Raw genomic sequence first — 19,478 nt, forward strand, 5'->3', positions numbered from 1 at the left:
CCAGTTGTTGAATGGGAAACTGAAAGCATACAGCTGAGATTTAGACTTGCCAGTACTCCTGGGCAGGAGTCAGACAGGACCAGAAGGGCAGGAATTTTGTGGGAGGGCTCACGAGTTGAGATAAGGTCACAAACCCCACTACACTTGTATTCAAAACTTTGAAACAGGAGAGGGAGACAGCTGAGGGCTTTAGGATAGGATCACAGCCTGTAGTCGCTGGCAGGATTTCACAAGGCTCAACAAGTGAAAGGGGGGAAAAGAACCGGTCAGGACAGAGCCACTTTCAGCACAGGCAATGGGAACTGCTAATGAAGGACAACAGGAACTAAAAGGAATGATTAAGAGCTCCAATATTTTATTGGTGAGTTCGACATCTGGTTAAACAATATGTATGTTTGAAGCTTGACATCCAGTAGCTCTCATATACAAACCATCGCAGTGCCTCAGCAAATTCACAGGGCTGAAGGAAAAGCCATTTGAATGCTGCTGGCTCCCAGGAGCAGAGCAGACGGCAGTAGGCAAGCAGGTTAGCTGGGAGGAATGGGAGGGAGATGAACACAAGATATCCAGCTCTAGGCATCTGCCTTCCTAGCTCAAATTAACCAGCTAATTTCCCCAGACACTCTCTATAGAAACAAGCTTCTCCAGAGGGTGATTCACTGCACAATGTTATACTGCTGCTCTACAGAGCTCCCGTGAATTCATTCCCCATTTCTTAGAGGAACACTGCTCTCGCCAGCAACTGCAGAGCACGCCCAGGGAGACATGGTGGCTAATTTTGATGCCTATAGATAGGGAGCGTGAATCTCCCTTCCCTTTACCCACCCTCCCTCCCCAGCTACTCATTGTGAATTAGCATGTAGACAAGTGGTATTCACCCCATATTCACAGCTGAGGAGTTTGTCAAGAAACAGCACCTCTCGTGCTGTCATACATAGCAGATAGATATACACAGCAGATTCTAATTTCATTCCGATCCCAGGTGGACTTTTTGCATTTTGCCACAAACCCACTTTTTCCCCCCTCACACACCATCAGATCTGCCCAGGCAATGTCCATCACATTGGTAAAGTCCCTGTGAATGCTCCATTTGGGTGGACAAGTGCACAATCTGCCTGCACAAATCTGCTGCCAGCCCACAAGGATTTCAATCCATTGAAGTCAATAGGAGGGTTTTCACTGATTTTAACAGATAAAGTAGATTTAAACAAATTTCACACACAGAATTCATTCACATATCAAGCTACAGTTCCTCCTAAGAACTGACTGATTTGGGAAGAAATAGAGTCTTTCCTTCCCTGTTTCCAACTAACTGAACTGCCTGAATGAACATGATTTACCCAAAGGAAGACTTTTTTCCCATCAATATTGACTGGCTGTAATTATGTATACATTCACAACATATATGCTCCTTTATTAAAAAATTGCCCAAGTGATAATGTAGAAAAGAAATGATGTTCTGTGTTTGGAAGAACAACTGCACAGACTGAAGTTTGCTGCTATATTAATATAGCACCAACAGATGCTGTAATTAGAAAGTAAAAGGCAAACAGAGGAATTATTAATAGTTTTGTGCACTGTTTAGGCTTCTCCTAAAACCAAAATGCTTCTTTAAGGAAGTGATAATGTCATCATACATGACCCTGGGACTACTGTAAAATGCTAAAGACCTATCCCCACAGGTGTCATACGCCATAACCACATGGCTACATTTGCAAACTGCTCCATTTTCTACAGTTCTATTCTAATTTTATCACCAGTTCTAATGAATTTCACTGTTTCCAGGAGTGCATTAATTATTTTTTTCTTAAAGGCAGGATGTATATTACTTTTAGCAGTGATCTGTTCATATCCTGAATTAGATACAGAACACAAATGAAGGACAATAATATGCTGCTTCCAGTACAAAAAAAGAAAAATTTTTAGATTCAGTAGAAAGCAGGCAGGTGATGCATTAGTTTAATGCACTGTTCTAATCTCTGCTGGAAAAAGATTTCTATGTTGGCCCAGGGCACCACAGAAATTGAGTGAACTCAACATAGCATCTATCAAGAGCCAAGATATTTCTTCTATTCTGATACCAATATAGATTCTATTTGAAAGTAGATGGTTTCCAATGTGCAAACAAACAAACAAACAAAACAACAACCAAAAAGCAACAAAAAATCCCAAACAGGCACAACAACCAATTAGACCAAACAAACAGAACATTTCAGGGCATCTGGAAGAAAAGGTCAGGACTGTGGTGGCACAAGTTCTGCAGATCAAGTAATGAGGTGGAAAACTCACCTAGAACTTCATTCTAGCTAATACTTCTTTCTAGATAATACTACATGAGTACTACTAAATGAGACACATCTCATTTTCAGACATATCTAGAGGGGGAAAAAAAACCTCAGGATGGAAAATCATATCTAGTATTTGCAGTCCTCCAGGATCTGCTCTCAGGGACATTTCCAACTGAATCACAGGAAAGCTTGTTGCTGCTAGGGTCCTATTTGCCTGGATGGACGGCAGTGCATCGGAGCGGGGTAATGTTGCTTTGTTCTGGCACAAACCAGAAGGCACGGGGTATAGCCCAGGCTCTCCACCCACCCAGAGAGCCTAGGATTCTCAACTAGTCAAAAAGAAGGTAATGAAACAGAAATAGCAACTGCTTGATGGCAACAATGAGCTCTAGCCCTACAGCTTTCCCGTCTGCCATGTTCCTCCTTCCCTAAGAGCAGCCTCAGGAATAGATTTTCTCTGGCTGTTCACAGTGCTGTTGGATCACCTCGGCAAGGTCAAGACACCGCAAAATTCGCCATTTCTCAGCAGCGAGCTCCTCCTTGGATACCTGGCCCAGCAGTTTTTTGGCAAAAAGGTTCTGATCCTGCATGAAAAGGCCCACAGCAGACCTTGGGGCTTGAGGGAAGTTCTCCAGGCAACCACTTGTGAAACAGAAGTTGATTTTCTTTTCACGTCTCATCCCTGGTCCCCTTTCTTCAATCCAAGTCAGAGGTCTAGTGTGGAGGAGGAGAGAAAAAGAAGAGTATTTATGAAGAAATGGAATCAACAGTTCTAGTTTATGCTTTTTTCTCAGCATTTACAGAAAATGCCCTACTAAATGCACCATTTTTACATTTCAGTCATTGCATATTCAGGTAACATGTTCTGACCAACATGCCTTGTGGTTACAGAGTTGAATACCGGGTAATAGTCTTAACTCTGCCACTGCTTCATGCCATGACTTTCAGCACACAATCTAAGCTCTCTCCAGCTTTGTTTTCCCTATGCACAAAGTGAAGCCAGCGATGTCTAGCCATCTCACAGGGAAGAGGGAAGTTTAATCTGTTTGTTTGTGGACTTGGATGAAAAGTGCAGTTAAACATCCAAATATTTTGTGCGTGATTCAATCACAGCTAAACTCACGAGGCCCTTAATGTCTAGTCATTCCTCCAGCAAGAATAAATTTACATCACTCAGGTACATAATGACGACCCAGGTGCTACTGTGCGAACTGAACACCAACCCTTTAGGATGAGCTGGGCAGACGGCAAGTTCACTCATGCAGACACTAGTATCTGTACTCTCTGAACTTTTCAAATAAGTTTCTTCCTCTTTACTGGGAGCACTGAGTTGATCCTAGAGATTACACCAGAAGATGTCAATTTAGCCTGTTTCAGCTACATAGACTCTCAGGCAGGTCTTTCTTAATCAGGGCAAAGTCCCGTCTTAGGCCAATGTGATAGACACAATCTCCAGGCCAAGCACTGGTGCTGTTGGCTATTGACTGTCATAGCTCACAAGTCCTCGCACCTTCCTCCCCAACTTTCCAGCTTGGCTGAGGAAAGAGGAGCCATGGGACATGCTGCATCACTTCAGGTGTCTTAACAGACTCCCTGGCCCAACACTGCAAATGCTGCCAGAGGCTTTGAGGAATGGTCCTCAACACCAGCCACAGCCACAATCCTCCCTTCCTGCTCTTTCATCAACTGCCTAAACTGTGCCATTACCTTTCTGCAGCTCATTCATCAGCACTCACTACTGCCTGTGTTTAGAGCATGCACATTATTTTTCTTACTTGGTTATTGATGGCCCTTCCACAGTCCTTTATGGCCCACTTTAGTCTGCCACTCACAAATTATGAGGGCATCAACAGCATGGAAGAAAAAATTCTGTCTCCAAGTACTGCCCATTAAATCTTCAATATCATTAGATCTGGAAAGAAAGTCCTTGTCAGTCTACCCTGAACACATTCTGCAGAGCACTCAGCTTAATGATTCTGCACCTCTCATCTTTTATGCTATAGGATCCAGTTTCTATCTTCACATCATTGTATCAATTATTCTTCGCTTACCTATACTGCTCACCTGGACACGCACACCCTACAAATTAAGCATGGCCAGATGAATCTGACTGAACAGAATAAAACAACTGGAGAAAAAAACCAAACCCAAATCACAGCCTGCAAGAATGCACCGGAAAAAATCCTCAGAGGACTAATAAATGCAGACACTATACGTTTCAGGAAGTCCCAAGGCTATGTGTCACTGCAGGCCAGAAGGATGCTTGAGGGCCATATCACTCGGTCTTTTCTGTGTTCTCATCCTCCTTCCCCGAGGTGCCGGCTGTTGACCTCGGTCAGAGGCAGGCCACTGAGCAAGCTGGGTTTTGGTCTGACTCAACAGAGCTGGTTTTATGTTCTTATGATAGCAAACAGCCACAGAGGGTTCAAGCCACTGTTATTCAAAGCTGCTTTATCTCAGGTTGGCAGGTACGAAGAATCCACTGGGCAGGCATAGGCAAAGATCTCCACCATGTAATAGCATGGAGTCTGCAGCGTGATCCAAGACAGGCAGTGTCGATGCAGGGTCACCTCCCTGGGGTGATCTAGAGCAGATGCACACCAATGATCAGGCTCAAGTGTATACCTTCTTCTGCTCTAGCTTGAGGAAGCCACTGAACCAGAAGCACAATCATGCAGAGCAGGCAGAATTTAATCAAAGTGATTAAAATGACTGACTTAGATCAGTGAGCAGGAAAATTTTGGGTTTACCAATAGATTTGTCTTCTTCTGCAATTGTTTTTTAAATTATTTTCCCAAAGAGAGGTTGATTCTATTTGATTGGTAACCAAAACGTATTAATTTTTAATTAACAACAACTTCTACACTAAAATTAGTCCCTTTCTTGCTATAAAGATATATATGCTGCAAGTCTGTACGTTATTTAAGCAATTTTGTAGTTAAAGAAACAGGTTTTTATTTTATGTCAGAAAACTGTGAAGGCCTGCTGGTTTTTTAATAGATAGTTTACCCATTTTCATTAAAGATTTGCATCAAAGTATTACCTGGCTATTGATGTAGTTAGTTATGTAGCAGTGTTAGTAGTTTTACTTAAAAGCAACAAATCCAGCATTTCTAGTAGCTGAATAAAGCCACATTAAATATGTTGGACAGTAAAAGAAGAAAAAGAAAGTTTAACCAAACACTAACAAACCACTTTTATACTGACTTTTTACAAAGCAAGCACTATCTGCAGTGAAGAAACCACCCTGACTTTCTATGGTTATTCTGTCTTTCCAGATTTCAGACTGATTGAGCTCTCCTAGCTACATTTTATTCAGAGATTGGAAGAGAGTTTCTGCTTTTCTGATTCCCTGTTTCCTCAAATAATGAGTGGCCCTAGTTGGACTATGCTAGCTCAGTAAACCAAAATGAAGCGAACACCCTTTGTACCTGCAGAATAATTAAGCTGGTTTCATGCTTGAAAGAATTCTGGGTCCACTAAGCTTAATATTTTACACAGCAACTTCTGCAGAAATCATGCACTACGTGATTTTTCTATGGATGTTAAATTTGAAGCTATCTTAGACTTTGTAAGCTTAGATCTCAATAAAAACATCATTTCAAATGGTTATTGTCAGAATATGCATTCAGAAAATGTCTTGAATTTCTTTTAAACATCATCTTTTTCACACTTTGAAAATACCAATATTTTTTATTTACTATGCAATCAAAAAGGGGTACCTTACCTTGGGTGGGAATTAGACAATTAGACACTACCCCTAGTTAACATCAAAAGAGACATTGCCCAAATCATTATCTCTCCAGCTCGCACAAAAAATTAATTTTTGACATTTACTGAATCCAAGTTCTGTAATCCTGGGACAGGAACTGCAGTCCCAAACCAGCCGTGCTGTCAGTAGAGGTTTGGCTTTTCCTGGATTGCTCAATGTTTTATCACAGAGAGGCTGTCAGCTCAACTGTCTTGGAAACACAACAGAGGCAGAGGTCATCTCTCAGATAGCTGGGCGTCAGGCATTAACACACACCTCCAAAATCCACCCAGGGACAGATGAGCAGCCAGTGCGGGCTGTGCAGCAGAGACAGACTATAGCCTTTGCACAAATCCCTGCTTAACAAGCAGAACACAGGCTGCTGCATTCTGCACCTGCTGTATTTTCCAAGGCTGAATTAACCTGATTTCTCAAGGTTAGTGTAATCATGTCTTTCAAAAAGGACGGGATTGCTCTCAGGAAAGATGCAGACCTTTCCCATCCTTCAGCAAAATCAAGGCTGGGCAAATTAGAGCTGTACCACCACCACCATGACTGCCGGGCCATAACTTCACTTGATGGAGAGTGGGCCAAATTCGCTACTGCTGTAACTCCACTGACGTCAATGGGGGAAGGTCAGCAGGAAATACGGCCCCGCCACTGAACAGAATACAGGAACGCTATGTAACTTTCCAGACGGCATAAATTATCCGAGAGACATAAAGCTGACTGTCCCTGAGGTCATTAAAACACTTATGGTGACCAAACACTTACTGACCCATACAAAAGGTTAGTAGTGGGCTAAGAAAAACAGGTATCAGTTAGTGGTGTAGAGCAGGAAAAAACCAGTAATCCAGAAATGGTTCTGTATCTAGCAAATATCACATATAGCGACTAAGGACTACCTAGGAGACAGGACAGCCAGGGAAATGTTTAAGCCACCCGCTAGTTCCACCTGCTGGAATTAGTTCAAAATCTCACTCTACATAGATCTTTACAGCTACTCGTGTTACTGGCAGATTGCTAAGAGGGTAAACAGAGTTTGTATACAGAGTTCTGTCCTCTCACAAGTGCATTTTAAAAGGAATTGGAAATGATGTTTTATTTAAAGAGAGAGGAAGATTGCCAAGACAAGATGCTAATCCCACAATAAACTGCAGTGGACTTTGTAGGACTGGCTGCTAAAATGCTTAAGTAGACCCGCGGTGAAACGAACAGTTCAAATAAGCCCTGATTATTCACTCCCCAAATAGCTAGTCCTTTAGGTTATTATTTTTATTAACTAAACATTTATCTAAAATTCTTAAAGAAGTAAGCATTCTTGTTTGGTGTTTTTTTCTTTTTTTGTTGTTGTTGGGTTTCTTGGGGTTTTGTTTTAAGCATTCTAGCAGTACAGGTGCAACAAAATGGTGATTTATTACAAACAAAGCTAGGCCAGAATATTCTCCCATGAGGTCTTATTTTCCCCTGCTCTCCCTAGTCTTCTCATATGTTTCTTGTCATATGCCTATGAGGGGATCATCTGTCTCAAAGGCAGAGCGTGCTATGTGGAAAACAGGAAAATAGGAGTGAAGAGAAAGGAACAAATTGTTCCATCACCATTCCTAACTCCTAGGAAATACATAGAGCTTGGGTAACTTCTCTGTACCTTTTCACGTCAGACAATTCTCAAGTTCCATCTGTTGCAGGAAACTGTCATCATAAGTAACTTCAACCTATCTGAAAGGACATGACCTCCATGCAGATGCCCCACAATGACCAAACTGGAGAGTTTCCAGGCTTTGGACCAAGTTGAGTACTCAATCCACAGTATGAAACACTGATGACTTACTTCATTGTCATATAATATTTAAAAATATACTATTTTATAGCAAAGCTATTGTTATCATCTAATAAAAGGGAGCTCAAACTCATTATTATAAAATGCATCATCAAAAGAGTTTTCTGCAAGAAAGTCATACTGCAATGATTGGAAAAAATCCTGGCTGCTGGATGCTCACTCAGTCTGACACACTCATGCAACAAAAGCAAAAAGACAAGAAATGGGAAACAGACTGTTGTGCTACTCAGGATAAATCGAGGAAACTTCAGGACTGTAGATGAGGCATTAGTCAAGAGCAAACTTTGCATGTTGGCCTTTCAGTAGTTTATTATACTTCTGCTCGAAATGTGTAATTTTCTCTTAACCTCCAGCTAGTACTACATACTAGCACAAGAATTATAGTGCTATAAGCTAAGTATTATAACTAGTGCATTACCTTTTCGAACAGTCATATATTTTCAACTTTTGAAGAAAGGTTAGCTTTCAATGTACAGTTAGAATGTCTGATGCTAAACAAAAAATATACTGCCTCTGAACAATTTTTCACGATACGAGAGAAGGGTCTTTCAGTCTCGGGCATGGTAAAATGCATTATGGGCCCATTCCTACATTCAGACATCAGAAAAGAGCTTTTCAACCTTCTTGTGCTCTTCAGCAGACATTGTTTGGTGGTGTCTCTTTTTACTGTGATTACTATAGAACGCACTTTCAGGTCTGTTTCTCTTGTACACTTTCATGCCAGCATCCATCCCTTCCGCAAGAGAAAAAGAGGATGCAGAACTCCTGCAGACAATACCCGAGGAGCCTGGCTCATCTGCTGCCACGGCCATTACTCACTTCTTGTTTGCTGTCTGAAAGTGAACAGTCATTCTGGAATAACTCTTATCCTTCTGCTTTTCTCTGGTGGCAGAAGTAACAGTGAGGTCTCCAAAGAGGTCAATTAGCCAAGTCAGTCGGGCAATTCCACTGAAAGCTGGGAATCCTGTTTTGCTTTCATCAAGGACACTACCTGGTACGACAGCAACAGAAAGTCTTGAGAAATAGGAAACAGAACAATGCCCTCCGCATAGGAAAGGCTGAAGAAACTGCAGTGTTGCAGGCTTAGAAACCAAGGTGTAGAAAGGCCATGAGTGGATGGACTAAGTAGGACAGTCAACAAACATGGTCAACCTTGAAATGAATTGGTTGGTGAGCTATGACAGAGAATATACAACAAAATATGACAAAGTACATATACAACAAACCCTTCAGAACATGTTGAGGGCAGGAGAGTATATGTGGATTCAACAAGGGAATAAAGCAGGGAGAAAACAATGGCTCGAAAATCTCTCCCCAGCTCTTCTGGGGCCAAACATCAGTATGGAAGACTAAAGGTCCCCGTTAGAAATTGGGACACTTCCTCAGAGCTCATCCTCCTCTCTGAGATGAATATGAATGAGAAATTTGTCACTGCCACCAAAGTACAGAAGGGATGAAGAAGTGCCTCCTCCTCCATACAACAAGGCATGGGCTTGCATTCTTCACCAGATAGCAGAAAGAGATTGGCAAAGCAACAGTCCATAGAATACAACTGTTAAGGCAAAGGTGCTTTCCAGACAGTTCTGTAATTTCATGGAAATATCCAGAATTGATGATACCTGTGTCTCTAGTCAGTTTATAGACAGGCTTTTGTCTCAAAGAACTGAATGAAGTCTGAAAGGACTGGCATCCCTGTGGAGCAGGCAGACAAATCCAGATAGACTTTGATTTCCTCACAGCTACTGACCTGTGAAATGCAATGTTCCCTTCACGAGGTCCTTCCCAGACACCTCTTTTTTCAGCTGCTTGTACTCTTCAGTCAGAAGTTCAATGTGCTCCACATGGAGTACTTTATCTGCCATTTAAAAAAAAAAAAAAACCAAAACAAATCAAAAACCAAACAACACACCAAAAATCAGGGCAGATTAAATAAGAGCTTTCTGTGTGAATCAAATGCACGTCTAAGGAGTAAAGGCTTCATCAGCCACCAGTGGGAACTCACTTAGAAATGTTCTCACGCATGGCTGGCAAAATAATGTCAGGAAGAAAATCAAACATGGGCCCTGCGCTGAGGCATCAATCTGGGTTAAGGATTTTCAGGAGACAACAAATATAGAGACTACAGGAACAGTAGCCACTATGTTTAACAGAAACTCTGTAACGAAACCCAATACCCAACTAAGGCTGAAACATGAGTCTTCAAAGTAAAAGACGGATTAATTCTTGGCCTCTTTCCCCCCACATTTCCTTGTTCTGCATTCTTTCTCCCAGGGTAGTAGGAAAGAAAAAGGAGGGGAAAAAATAGCGTAATACTCAGACCCAGATTGTAAAAATATGTTAAAGAGTACCTCCCTCCACTGCAATTAATAAGGCTACTTTGGAATAGAGGCTATCGGATACACATTGAATGTGGTCCTCATTCAATATGTGTTTCTCTGGAAGGTTTCCAGGAGAGTCAGTTTAGGTTGCTGACAGTAACTGCTGCTGCTTCAAGAGAAGAGGCATAAATTCTGCTCAATGGGAAACCATTTGGCGAGCAACAAGGCAGTAAGTAGCATTGGTACAGGGAAACAGCAAAGCAGAAATCCTATACCTCCGGTGTTTTAGGACAAATGTCACAAAGGAAATTTTTAAGAAGTAGTGGTATAAATAGTGCAACTTGTCCAAACAATTTGCACTCTACTCCTGCCCAGTACTGTTCTTTTCCTTGCAGCCCCACACATCCCCACTGGCCTCAACTGAACTGCCAGCTTCTGACCCTTGGCACCGCAGAGATGGGACCACACACTTTCCAGAAATAAAGAGATTTTGCTTAGAGACAAGCTGTCTTTCAGACAGGGATGCCTTGCTGGCCTACAATAGCATGAGCAACTGTGTGTGACCAGTACACCACAAACGCTAGAAGCTAGGGGAGCTGTTTCGTTTTATTTTCAGGGAGAGAGAGGACAGGGAAGTGCCCAAGTCCCATGGCTACACTCATTAAGTGCTTTACTATCACTGCGACATAAGATCCCTTCTCTAACTGCATTCTCAGTGTCACAAGCAGAGACCAGTGCTTTTGTCAGAGCAAACGTACCTTACTCTTAGCATTAATATTTGTGTGTTTATTCTCCCATTGGCACATGTCTTAAATCCTAGATTGACACATCTCCGAGACAGGCGTGTCATGTATGTCATGATTAATAGTAGACTGGAACCCTGCCTTTGAGTTTGATACCTTTGGTGCTACCCAATAGGTAATACTGTTTACACCCTTGAGAACAAATGTGTTACCTTTCTGCTCAGCCATCTCCCAGAGTTCATGGGCTGCCTTTGCAGACAAAGCCATGGGGTACTCAACGAGGACATGTTTCCCAGCTTCTAGAAACATTCTGAAAGGGATACAAGACCAGTCTTTAAAAAGTATATCATCATAATCATCTCTCTCCACTGCACAAACTGCTTCTCATTCCCACAGTCAGCCCCATATGGAGAAATGCACAATGCGGAGTAACAGAAATAAATGGCAAGTCTCCTAGCAAGGATGGTGTGGTGGCTACATCACACATTTAAACACCAGGACAGCTGGGTTTTAATTCTCCTTTTTCCACAGAATTCCCTCACTCACCTACAGCAAGTCACTAAAATGCTGCAGCGTTGAGCACTGCAATTTCTAACTTCCAGACACTTGAGTGGCTGGAGTGGGGTACCAGAGTGCCCTTCCTCTATATAAACTGTGAGGAAAGGCTTTGAATCCTGTTTTAAGATGCCTGTCCATCAAACACAGGCCTAGAGGTACGCAACTGGAATTGCTTGGGAAATGAATGCATCTTAAATCCTACTCTCTTCCAGGGCTTATTGGGTGCTCTGGGGAACTCACTATCATTCACTTCGGGCTTCTAGTCTGGCAGTCTCTTCTCCAGCGTCCACATCCGCTCCTGCAACAGCTTTACACAGCTCCTCTATGCTTCTAAATTACAGGGGAAAGGGAGGGAAAAGGGGAAAAAAAACCACCTCACAATACCTGATGGTTTCTTCATGGCTTCTGTTCTCTGTGCTGATGAAGGCTGCATGGATCTCTTTGCTTCTTAGAGCATCTTCCAGGCTAATCTGCTTGGCCTCATTAATATTGCCAAAACTTCTCCTGAGTATTTAGCATAAATACAACCAGAGCATAAATGTCACAGTCCATTCTTCCCAACTGCATATTGTGCAGCAGCACTTAGAAATTGTTCCCATGGACCACTGTCTCACTGAGCTCAACCAGGGTAGAACAGAGCCAGCTTGTTACCCAGGAAGGGCATGAGCACTTACAGACAGAAGTGGAGTGCGCAAAAGAACAAAACAGATGGGTCGGTGTGTAGGTGGTGGTATCAGTACAGAAGACGTCCTCCTATTGAAGTGTAAAGTGCTTTTTGATTTTGCTTTTTTCAGTTTTGATGTTTTGTTTTTTAATAAGCACCATTATGAAAGAGCCACTTTAAAAGAGTGACTTGAAGGAAGACAGTGCTCCTGTGGGAGAACTTCTCCCCAACATGCTGGACAACATGGGCAAAAGCACTTGAGTTGGCAGTGCCACATACAAGTACAAGAAGGGACAAGCAGAAGAGGGACAAAGCAGATGGTTGGCTATGATGGCTCACACCTTGCAACATACACACAACGTCAGTGCTAAGGGGAATTCTCTCTTGGCCACCACCCTGAGCACAGCTCCACCTGAAAATGAAACACACACACTCTCCCCAAAAGCTCTTTGCATCAGTAAAGACTGGAGCAGACACCTTGACAATGTTAGGATAGGTGACAGAGGGCATAAGGGTAGGCCACAAGCAGGACTTGAAAGCAAAGACAGGTAATGTTTGTGTGTGATTGGAATGCAAACAGCAAGGCAACATATCCAAGCATGCTGTTTGTGAATCGTGCATTTCGACAGCACTGTTTCTCAACAGAAATAGTGGAAACCCTATCTTCAGTGTTGTTCAAGGCTAGCTGTAGCGCTAGCAAAGGCATCAGGGAACCAAGAGTTTATTTGGCAGGGAGATAAACTGGGTGACCTAATAGGTCCTTTCAGTCTTGAACAACCCTGACTGCATGATTTAAATATATCTGGAAAAATAAATTCACAGTCTGAGATCCATACATGTACTGCCTAACTATTTAAAACCTTTATGCCCCACTGTTATGGGGCAGACAGTCTAGCAGGAATGCTCAGCGGGAGGTATACACTAAATTTCCACAGCTCCAAGCTATTGAGAAAAACTCTTCCTCTCTAAGAACCAACCTTAATGTATGTACTAAATTATGGGATTTTCTTTAAAGACATCTACAGGTTCAGTACCTGGTTTTAAAAAAAAAAAAAAAAAAAAAAAAAAATCAGAATTTTATTATGAAGTTGTAATATTAGGAGCTTTACAACATGTGTTTTTTAAAAAAACAACTTTTTTAAAACTTTTTAAAATTTCTTAAACCTTTTTTTTAAACATTTCTACAAATGTCATGCAGACATTAGCTCATTAGTGTAATTATTGTCTGTACCATCCTAAACCTATAGGAAATTTCAGTCAGACAGAATTGCATTCCTTTTTATCACACAGATCCTACAGCAAGAACGTCTCTCAGCTTTTATTTTAGTCATTTCTGCAAGGTATCTCACGAAGGTAACCTATTTGTTCCCTCTTACAAAGCTTTCTGTGCTCATTTCCTAGCTGCCACTCAGAATGACAGGCATGTTTGCATAAACCTTCCCTTTTCAGACAGCCTTAATTATAAAAGAAATATAAAACTCTGGATATTCATCCTCTGCCCCCCTCAAATAATAGCCCTCCACATGGAAAGGCATGTGCGTCAGAAGAAAGAAACATTACAATATACATATTAAACATGCTAAGATGAGATTTCTAACCTGGATACAAATCCAAAGAGTTTCAGGTGCTCAGAGGGGCTGGAAGGCATCGGATTCATCAAGTCTCGGATTCGTGCTAAGCCAGCAATTCCAACTCCAACCACCACTGTCCCAAACATTTTGTTAATCTGACTGAAGGAAAAAAAAAAAAAAGCAACATTTTTTTTTCTTTTTAGCAGGGAAAGGAGCAGCTGGGAGGGGAGGTGGGAGGATGGATTACTCTTGAACCCTGCTTTCATACAGCCAAACGTTATTCAGATCATAGCAAGCAGTTAACAGAGATGCGATGCTATAGGCTACTGAGCTCACTCGCATCCCATTGAAATGTGGTCAAGCGGTTCAGCCTGTCATAGGAATGGTCTTGAGACTTGTATTTAACAGCTATTATATCACAGCTCCGGCACAAAATTCTTCCTTTCCGTGAATAGAAGGTAGACTTCAAAAGTGAGACATTATTCTATTTATATCGCTGCTTCCATGCTGGAAAGGAGCCAAAAGGTTCTGCAAACCCAGCAGAGCTTTATATAAACCCTGCTGACTTCCTGAGCATCTGCAGCACAGCCTGCCCTGGGTTGCCACACAGACATTCACAGTGCAATGTAGCATAGCCGGAATACTTTGGGGCAGGAAGCAAAGAGCATCTTTTCTTCCCCCGTGTAACCACAGCTACTTCCTACAATGTCAAGATGCAACCAACCATCTGATAATTCGGTCAAGATGCTTGCTTGACGTTTCCATGCATGAAGAAAGCTCTGCCATCTCTTTAATGACAAGCAGGCATGTCCTCAAGATTTACATCTCCCCAAAGCACATTCCTGCCACAATTGCATCATATGGAGGACAAGCCAGGTATTGCGCTTACTGGGCTGCTGGGCCACTGGTAATAAATTCTTTCAGTTTTATGATTTGCTATTGATTTGCAGAAGCACTGGGCAACCGGTGTAACCTTTCAAACTTGCACTGTTCCACCACCATGAGGACTAGCAACACTTTGTAAAGTAATTTTAAGATTTACAGGATAAACAGCCTAAAACCAAGCCGTCAGCCCCTCTGCATTTTTTCTTCCTTCCATCCTACAACAGCATCCCTTCAAACCCTGTTTCTTCTGTTTCGGTGTTTTCCTTCCTGTGCTGCCGATCCCTTCACCTGAGTGAACTCTTTCAATTCCTTCCATTACCTGGCTGCAGCCCTTCAAATCCTTCTGAAACTTAAATGGAAAAATGGACAACCCTACTTCACTCCTCCTTGTGCCTTTTGTCTGATGGGATCACAGTGCAGCAGCACAGCCATAAATGACTGTTCTGACAGTGCTAGAGGTTGACAGCTGCTAAGAAATTACATCAACTGGCACAAAGAAAAAAAGAAATCCAATCACACATCATGTCTGGATTTTGTTTTTCTATAAGCTCCTGCCTATGTATATATTCCTGTTGGTGCTGAACCCTGCTTAGCTTATACATGCCAAAAGGGTACAAGGGTAAAACATACAGCAGCATGTTTAATATAAAAGAAGAAATGAATAACAACTGGAAGAGTTCTCTAGGGGGATTACAGTGACATGTCATTACCAAATATTTGGGGTATAACATGATGACACTGCTTACCAGGGAAGAGAGATGTATAGGGCAGAGGCAGAGAGGGGGAAAGGAGGGTAACATAACCACACAACCCATTTTCAGTTCCACCCACAGGCAGAGTCCTGGTCTGGGCTCTCAGGTACATTCAATTTTCTCTCTGGCCAAAGAGAAAAGAGACTGAGACTTGCAGAATGATCTCGGCTGGAAGGAGTCCCTGGAGGTCACCCGATCCAAACCCCACTCAGTCACACCAGGGCCACACGTAGTTCTGACCGTCCCCACGGATAGGAATCCAGCAACCTCCCAGGGCCCCTGCTGCAGCATTTGACCATCCTCACAGCAAGAACTTCTTCTTAGTATCTACTCAGAGTTTCCTGCGTTGTCTTTTGTCATTTCACTGCACATCTCCCAAAAGAGTGTGGCTCCAGCGCCTCTACATCCTCCCATCAGAAAGCTATAGGCAGCAATAATACCTTTACCCTCCTTTTCTGGAGGCTGGACAAACCCAGTTCCCTCAGCCTCTCCTCATTCATCTGCTCCAGCCCCCTGACCATCTCGGTGGCTCTCCACCGGACTCATTCCTGTATTTAACTTATTTCTTGTACCGGGGTACACAGAACTGGACACAGCACTCCAGGTATAGCCAGGTCCTGTTGGCCACACTCTTGCTAATGCAGTCCAGGACCTGGCTGGCCTTCTTTGCCAGAAGAGCACACTGTGGCTTGAGGTTCAACTTGTCCACCAGCATCTGCAGGACACTTTCTGACTTTCCAGCTATGCAGTCTTCAACCTGTACCAGCACACAGGGTTATTCCACCCTAGAGAAGGGACTCTACATTTGCCTTGCCTTAACTTCATGATGTTCCTGTCTGCCATTTCTCCAGCCTGCCCAGGCCCTTCTGGTGTACTGTCCACTCCCCACAGTTTGATTTCATCCACAGACTTGCCAAAGCCACACTCCATCCTATCATCCAGGTAGTTAATAAAGACATTTAACAGTATTGAAGATGAGCACAATACTTGCCCTTTTCCAGTCACCAGGAACCTCCCCTGATCACCAAGGGGCTTCGCAGTGACATCAACCAAGTCCCTCAGGGCCCTCGGATGCACCTTGACTGGTGCAAGGGGCTGCTGTACATTCAATTAGCTCAAGAGCTATATCACTGTCTTCTACTGTGGGTAACGCTACCTTCTCATAGACTCTGTTAGCAGACTCAGAAACCCAGGAGGTCTGAGGACAGACCTTACTAGTGAAAACTGAAGCAAAAATAGGCATCAAGTACCTTTAATTTCCTTCACCCTGGCCCCACTGAGCAGCAGGCTCATATTTTCTCAGCCTTCTTTTTGTTGCCAATGTACCCAGAGTAAACCCTTCCCATAGCTTGTTTCAGCTCCAGCTGAGCTTTGCCTTTCCCAGCTCTGTCCCTGCAAGCTTGGTCACTGTCTCTGTGTTCCTTGTGGATAGTCCCTCCCAGCTTGTGCACTTTCTTTTTGTGTTTGAGCTCAGTCAGGAGGCCCCTGCTGATCCACGCTGGCTTTCTGCCATGCTTGGCTCTGCTTGCAGCACACTGGAGTGGGGTGCTTGCGCTATGGGGAGGTCGGCCCTGTAGATCAACCTCAGCCCCTCTGCCCCCCAGGTCACTCTCCCATAGGACCTCACCAAGCAGAGCCATCAAAAAGCCAAAAAACTGCTCTTCTGAAGCATATGGTTGTAATTCTTTAAAATTTAGATTCATAAAGGGCTTCAGTGTGAATCAGGACCAGGTCAGCAGAGGTTTAGAAGCAGTCCAGCTGGAGAGCAGCTAGCTGATCAGGGGCTTACTTTAAGTTCAGAAACTTTCAAGGTTACTGGAGTTAAGCTGTTAATATTTACCTACTGCCTTTAGTGGGACTGGGAGTCACACAGCAGACAAATTCCCCTGAAGCTCCTACAGTCATCTTGTTTCCAAGAACTGCTTTTTTTTCTGGTGAGCTGCTGACCTCTGCTTCAACGAAGTGGAGAAGGTGGGGGAGCCGACTACCTTCTTCACTGCCATGAACAAAGAATATCTCTCAGCAGATGCTCAGGTTGCTGAACATCAACCTGTTTGCCCCTCCTTTGAAAAAACTTTCCTAGTTTCATCTGATGAACAACTTCTGACCTCCTCAAAAGTCACATTTAAGAGAAGCAAGATTATTTCAACCTAAGAACAAAACCTGTTACTATGCAACCCGTTGCCATAGCAACCAGCCATTCGGTCCAGGTCAAGGGTTTGCAGGCTAATATGGTATCAACATGGAAGGAGACAGCTACTAAATGTACATTATAGAACCTTTGCTTATGCACGTAGCTATGAGAAAAATTGCTATGTATGCATTCCTGCTGCAGCTTTTTATTACCCTCATTTTGGTCACACAACGAATTGTGCAGCTGCTCAGGGAGAAGAGTAAATTAGATGTTTTTTTGGAACTGTCATGAACCAGGTAAGAGCATAATAGAGAATACTCATCTAAGAGTCCAGACAAATATATGAAAATTTACTCCTTATTTCAAACCTTTACATGAGGATAACAGCTACAGTTCTCTTTCAAGTACAAAAATGATGGAGGAAGCCCAAACTGTAAACTGCTGTGCCTGCCTTCCATGCCTTTTTCTTAAAATTGGTGACCTCCGTTAAAGCTTTGACAAAAAGATTTCAGAGGCATCTTCAAGGCTGCTGAACTTTGGCTCCTGTCGTACTGCAAAAATTGTACAGTAAGTGATATAACAGTGCATCAGCCAGTGTCCAAAAGCATTTTCTCCACCCTTTCCTAACCAGCTGTATGAAAGCAAAGGGGCTGGTGAGAAGATTAGAAAGGGATGTCCTTTGTGCTCACAGACTGTGACTGAGGACTGCCTCCCACTGCCCAGCAGCAACCTCCCTGGCCTGGTTGCAGGCAGCCCTGCCAGCCTTGCCAGCCCTACCAAGGGTCCCCTCTGAACTCTGAACCGGGGTGGGGGGCATGGTGGCTGCCGACTGGTGTGGGAGCTTTTTCCCACTGACAGCCAGTACAAGTGGCTCCTCTTACTGAGGGAGATGAGCCCTGCATGACACACAGGCAGAGCCAAGAAAGGCATCTAGCTGAAGAGGATCATTTATCCTACACCAAAATATATCATTGTCCTGTCACCCCTCTGCTCTCTGTCAAGTTGTGTGTGCTTCTGCTGCTTATTTCCTCTGTTGGATAGATCTACGCTACTCGGTAGCAAAAAAAGTGCTCTATACCCAAGTATTCTTGTGAAATTTAGCAGTAAAACAGGAATATTCAGCAGCAAAACAAGCTATGGAGTATGCCCAAAGAAATCAGTCACCCAGCAAATGTGTTCCCCCCCCAGTGCAATCACAGTAGGACTTCAGCCCCTACATCTCAAAACCACTAACGCTCACTGAGGTAAGCTTAAGGGAAGCAAGGCTTACCTCTCCTTCATGCAACATCGCTAAGGCCACACAAAGCCACTGCAGAGGCAAGATAGAAGGCAAAATAATTATTACCTCCCTTTCAAAAAAATTTTTCATGGCATATCTAGATAGTACAGGATGAGAACGGGTACCTTCTCTCATGATATATAGAGAATTTCAGTAAGCCTCGTGCATTCTTCCTGCAGTTTTCAAAGTCTCATTCCCACAGGTATGAATGAGTGATTCACATCAGACATCAAAATATTTTGCAATTAATGTCGCTGCAATAGCATAACACTAATGTGGGAGGCTTTCCTGAAGCACTCACAGCTTGGTCTTTTTAAGTGTGCCACTTCAAGTGACTACCATTTTACTGCCACACGTATCTTAAAGAGTAGCAGAAACCTCGCAGATGAGTACTTAATCTGAAAATACTGCTGTCAAGGTTAGTTCACTTTTGCATACTCAACAGTTGAACCATTTCATTACCACAGTAATTTTTCAGCAATTTTCACTCTCTCCAGCACCCCCTTCCATACCTGTCAGATCTTTGCTTACATTAAATCTATAACTCTACCAAACCTGAGCGCTGACACATGTTGTCATTTCCTTCCTGATGCTTAAAAATACACAATACAATCCCCACTGACCTGGCATACATCTCCCACTACTCTGATGAGTAAAGTGGGACTCCTATGGCCAGGTGCCAGCAACTGGGGAGA

General features: G+C 43.1%; 1 protein-coding gene across 7 annotated transcripts in view; it reads right to left on the reverse strand.

The window, feature by feature from the left end:
* Positions 1-338: 338 nt before the first annotated feature.
* The window catches only part of BLVRA (biliverdin reductase A), a 32,731-nt gene continuing 13,591 nt past the window's right edge, over positions 339-19,478 (reverse strand). For 2 of the 7 annotated variants that reach the window (XM_030007974.2, XM_030007971.2), the window contains 7 exons: positions 17,211-17,366; positions 13,761-13,892; positions 11,883-12,002; positions 11,153-11,250; positions 9,627-9,734; positions 8,699-8,870; positions 339-3,002 (listed from right to left, as the gene is read on the reverse strand). In XM_030007974.2, the coding sequence (XP_029863834.1) occupies positions 2,729-3,002; positions 8,699-8,870; positions 9,627-9,734; positions 11,153-11,250; positions 11,883-12,002; positions 13,761-13,892; positions 17,211-17,275 (969 nt within the window). In that variant the 5' untranslated portion in view covers positions 17,276-17,366 and the 3' untranslated portion in view covers positions 339-2,728. Of the gene's footprint in view, positions 3,003-8,698; positions 8,871-9,626; positions 9,735-11,152; positions 11,251-11,882; positions 12,003-13,760; positions 13,893-14,009; positions 14,030-15,449; positions 15,471-17,210; positions 17,367-19,478 lie in introns of those variants that run through there. The other 5 variants (XM_030007975.2, XM_030007977.2, XM_030007979.2 and 2 more) reach the window with 4 other exon arrangements.

The sequence above is a fragment of the Aquila chrysaetos genome, chromosome 3, assembly GCF_900496995.4.
Source record: "Aquila chrysaetos chrysaetos chromosome 3, bAquChr1.4, whole genome shotgun sequence".
Lineage (NCBI taxonomy): Eukaryota > Metazoa > Chordata > Aves > Accipitriformes > Accipitridae > Aquila > Aquila chrysaetos.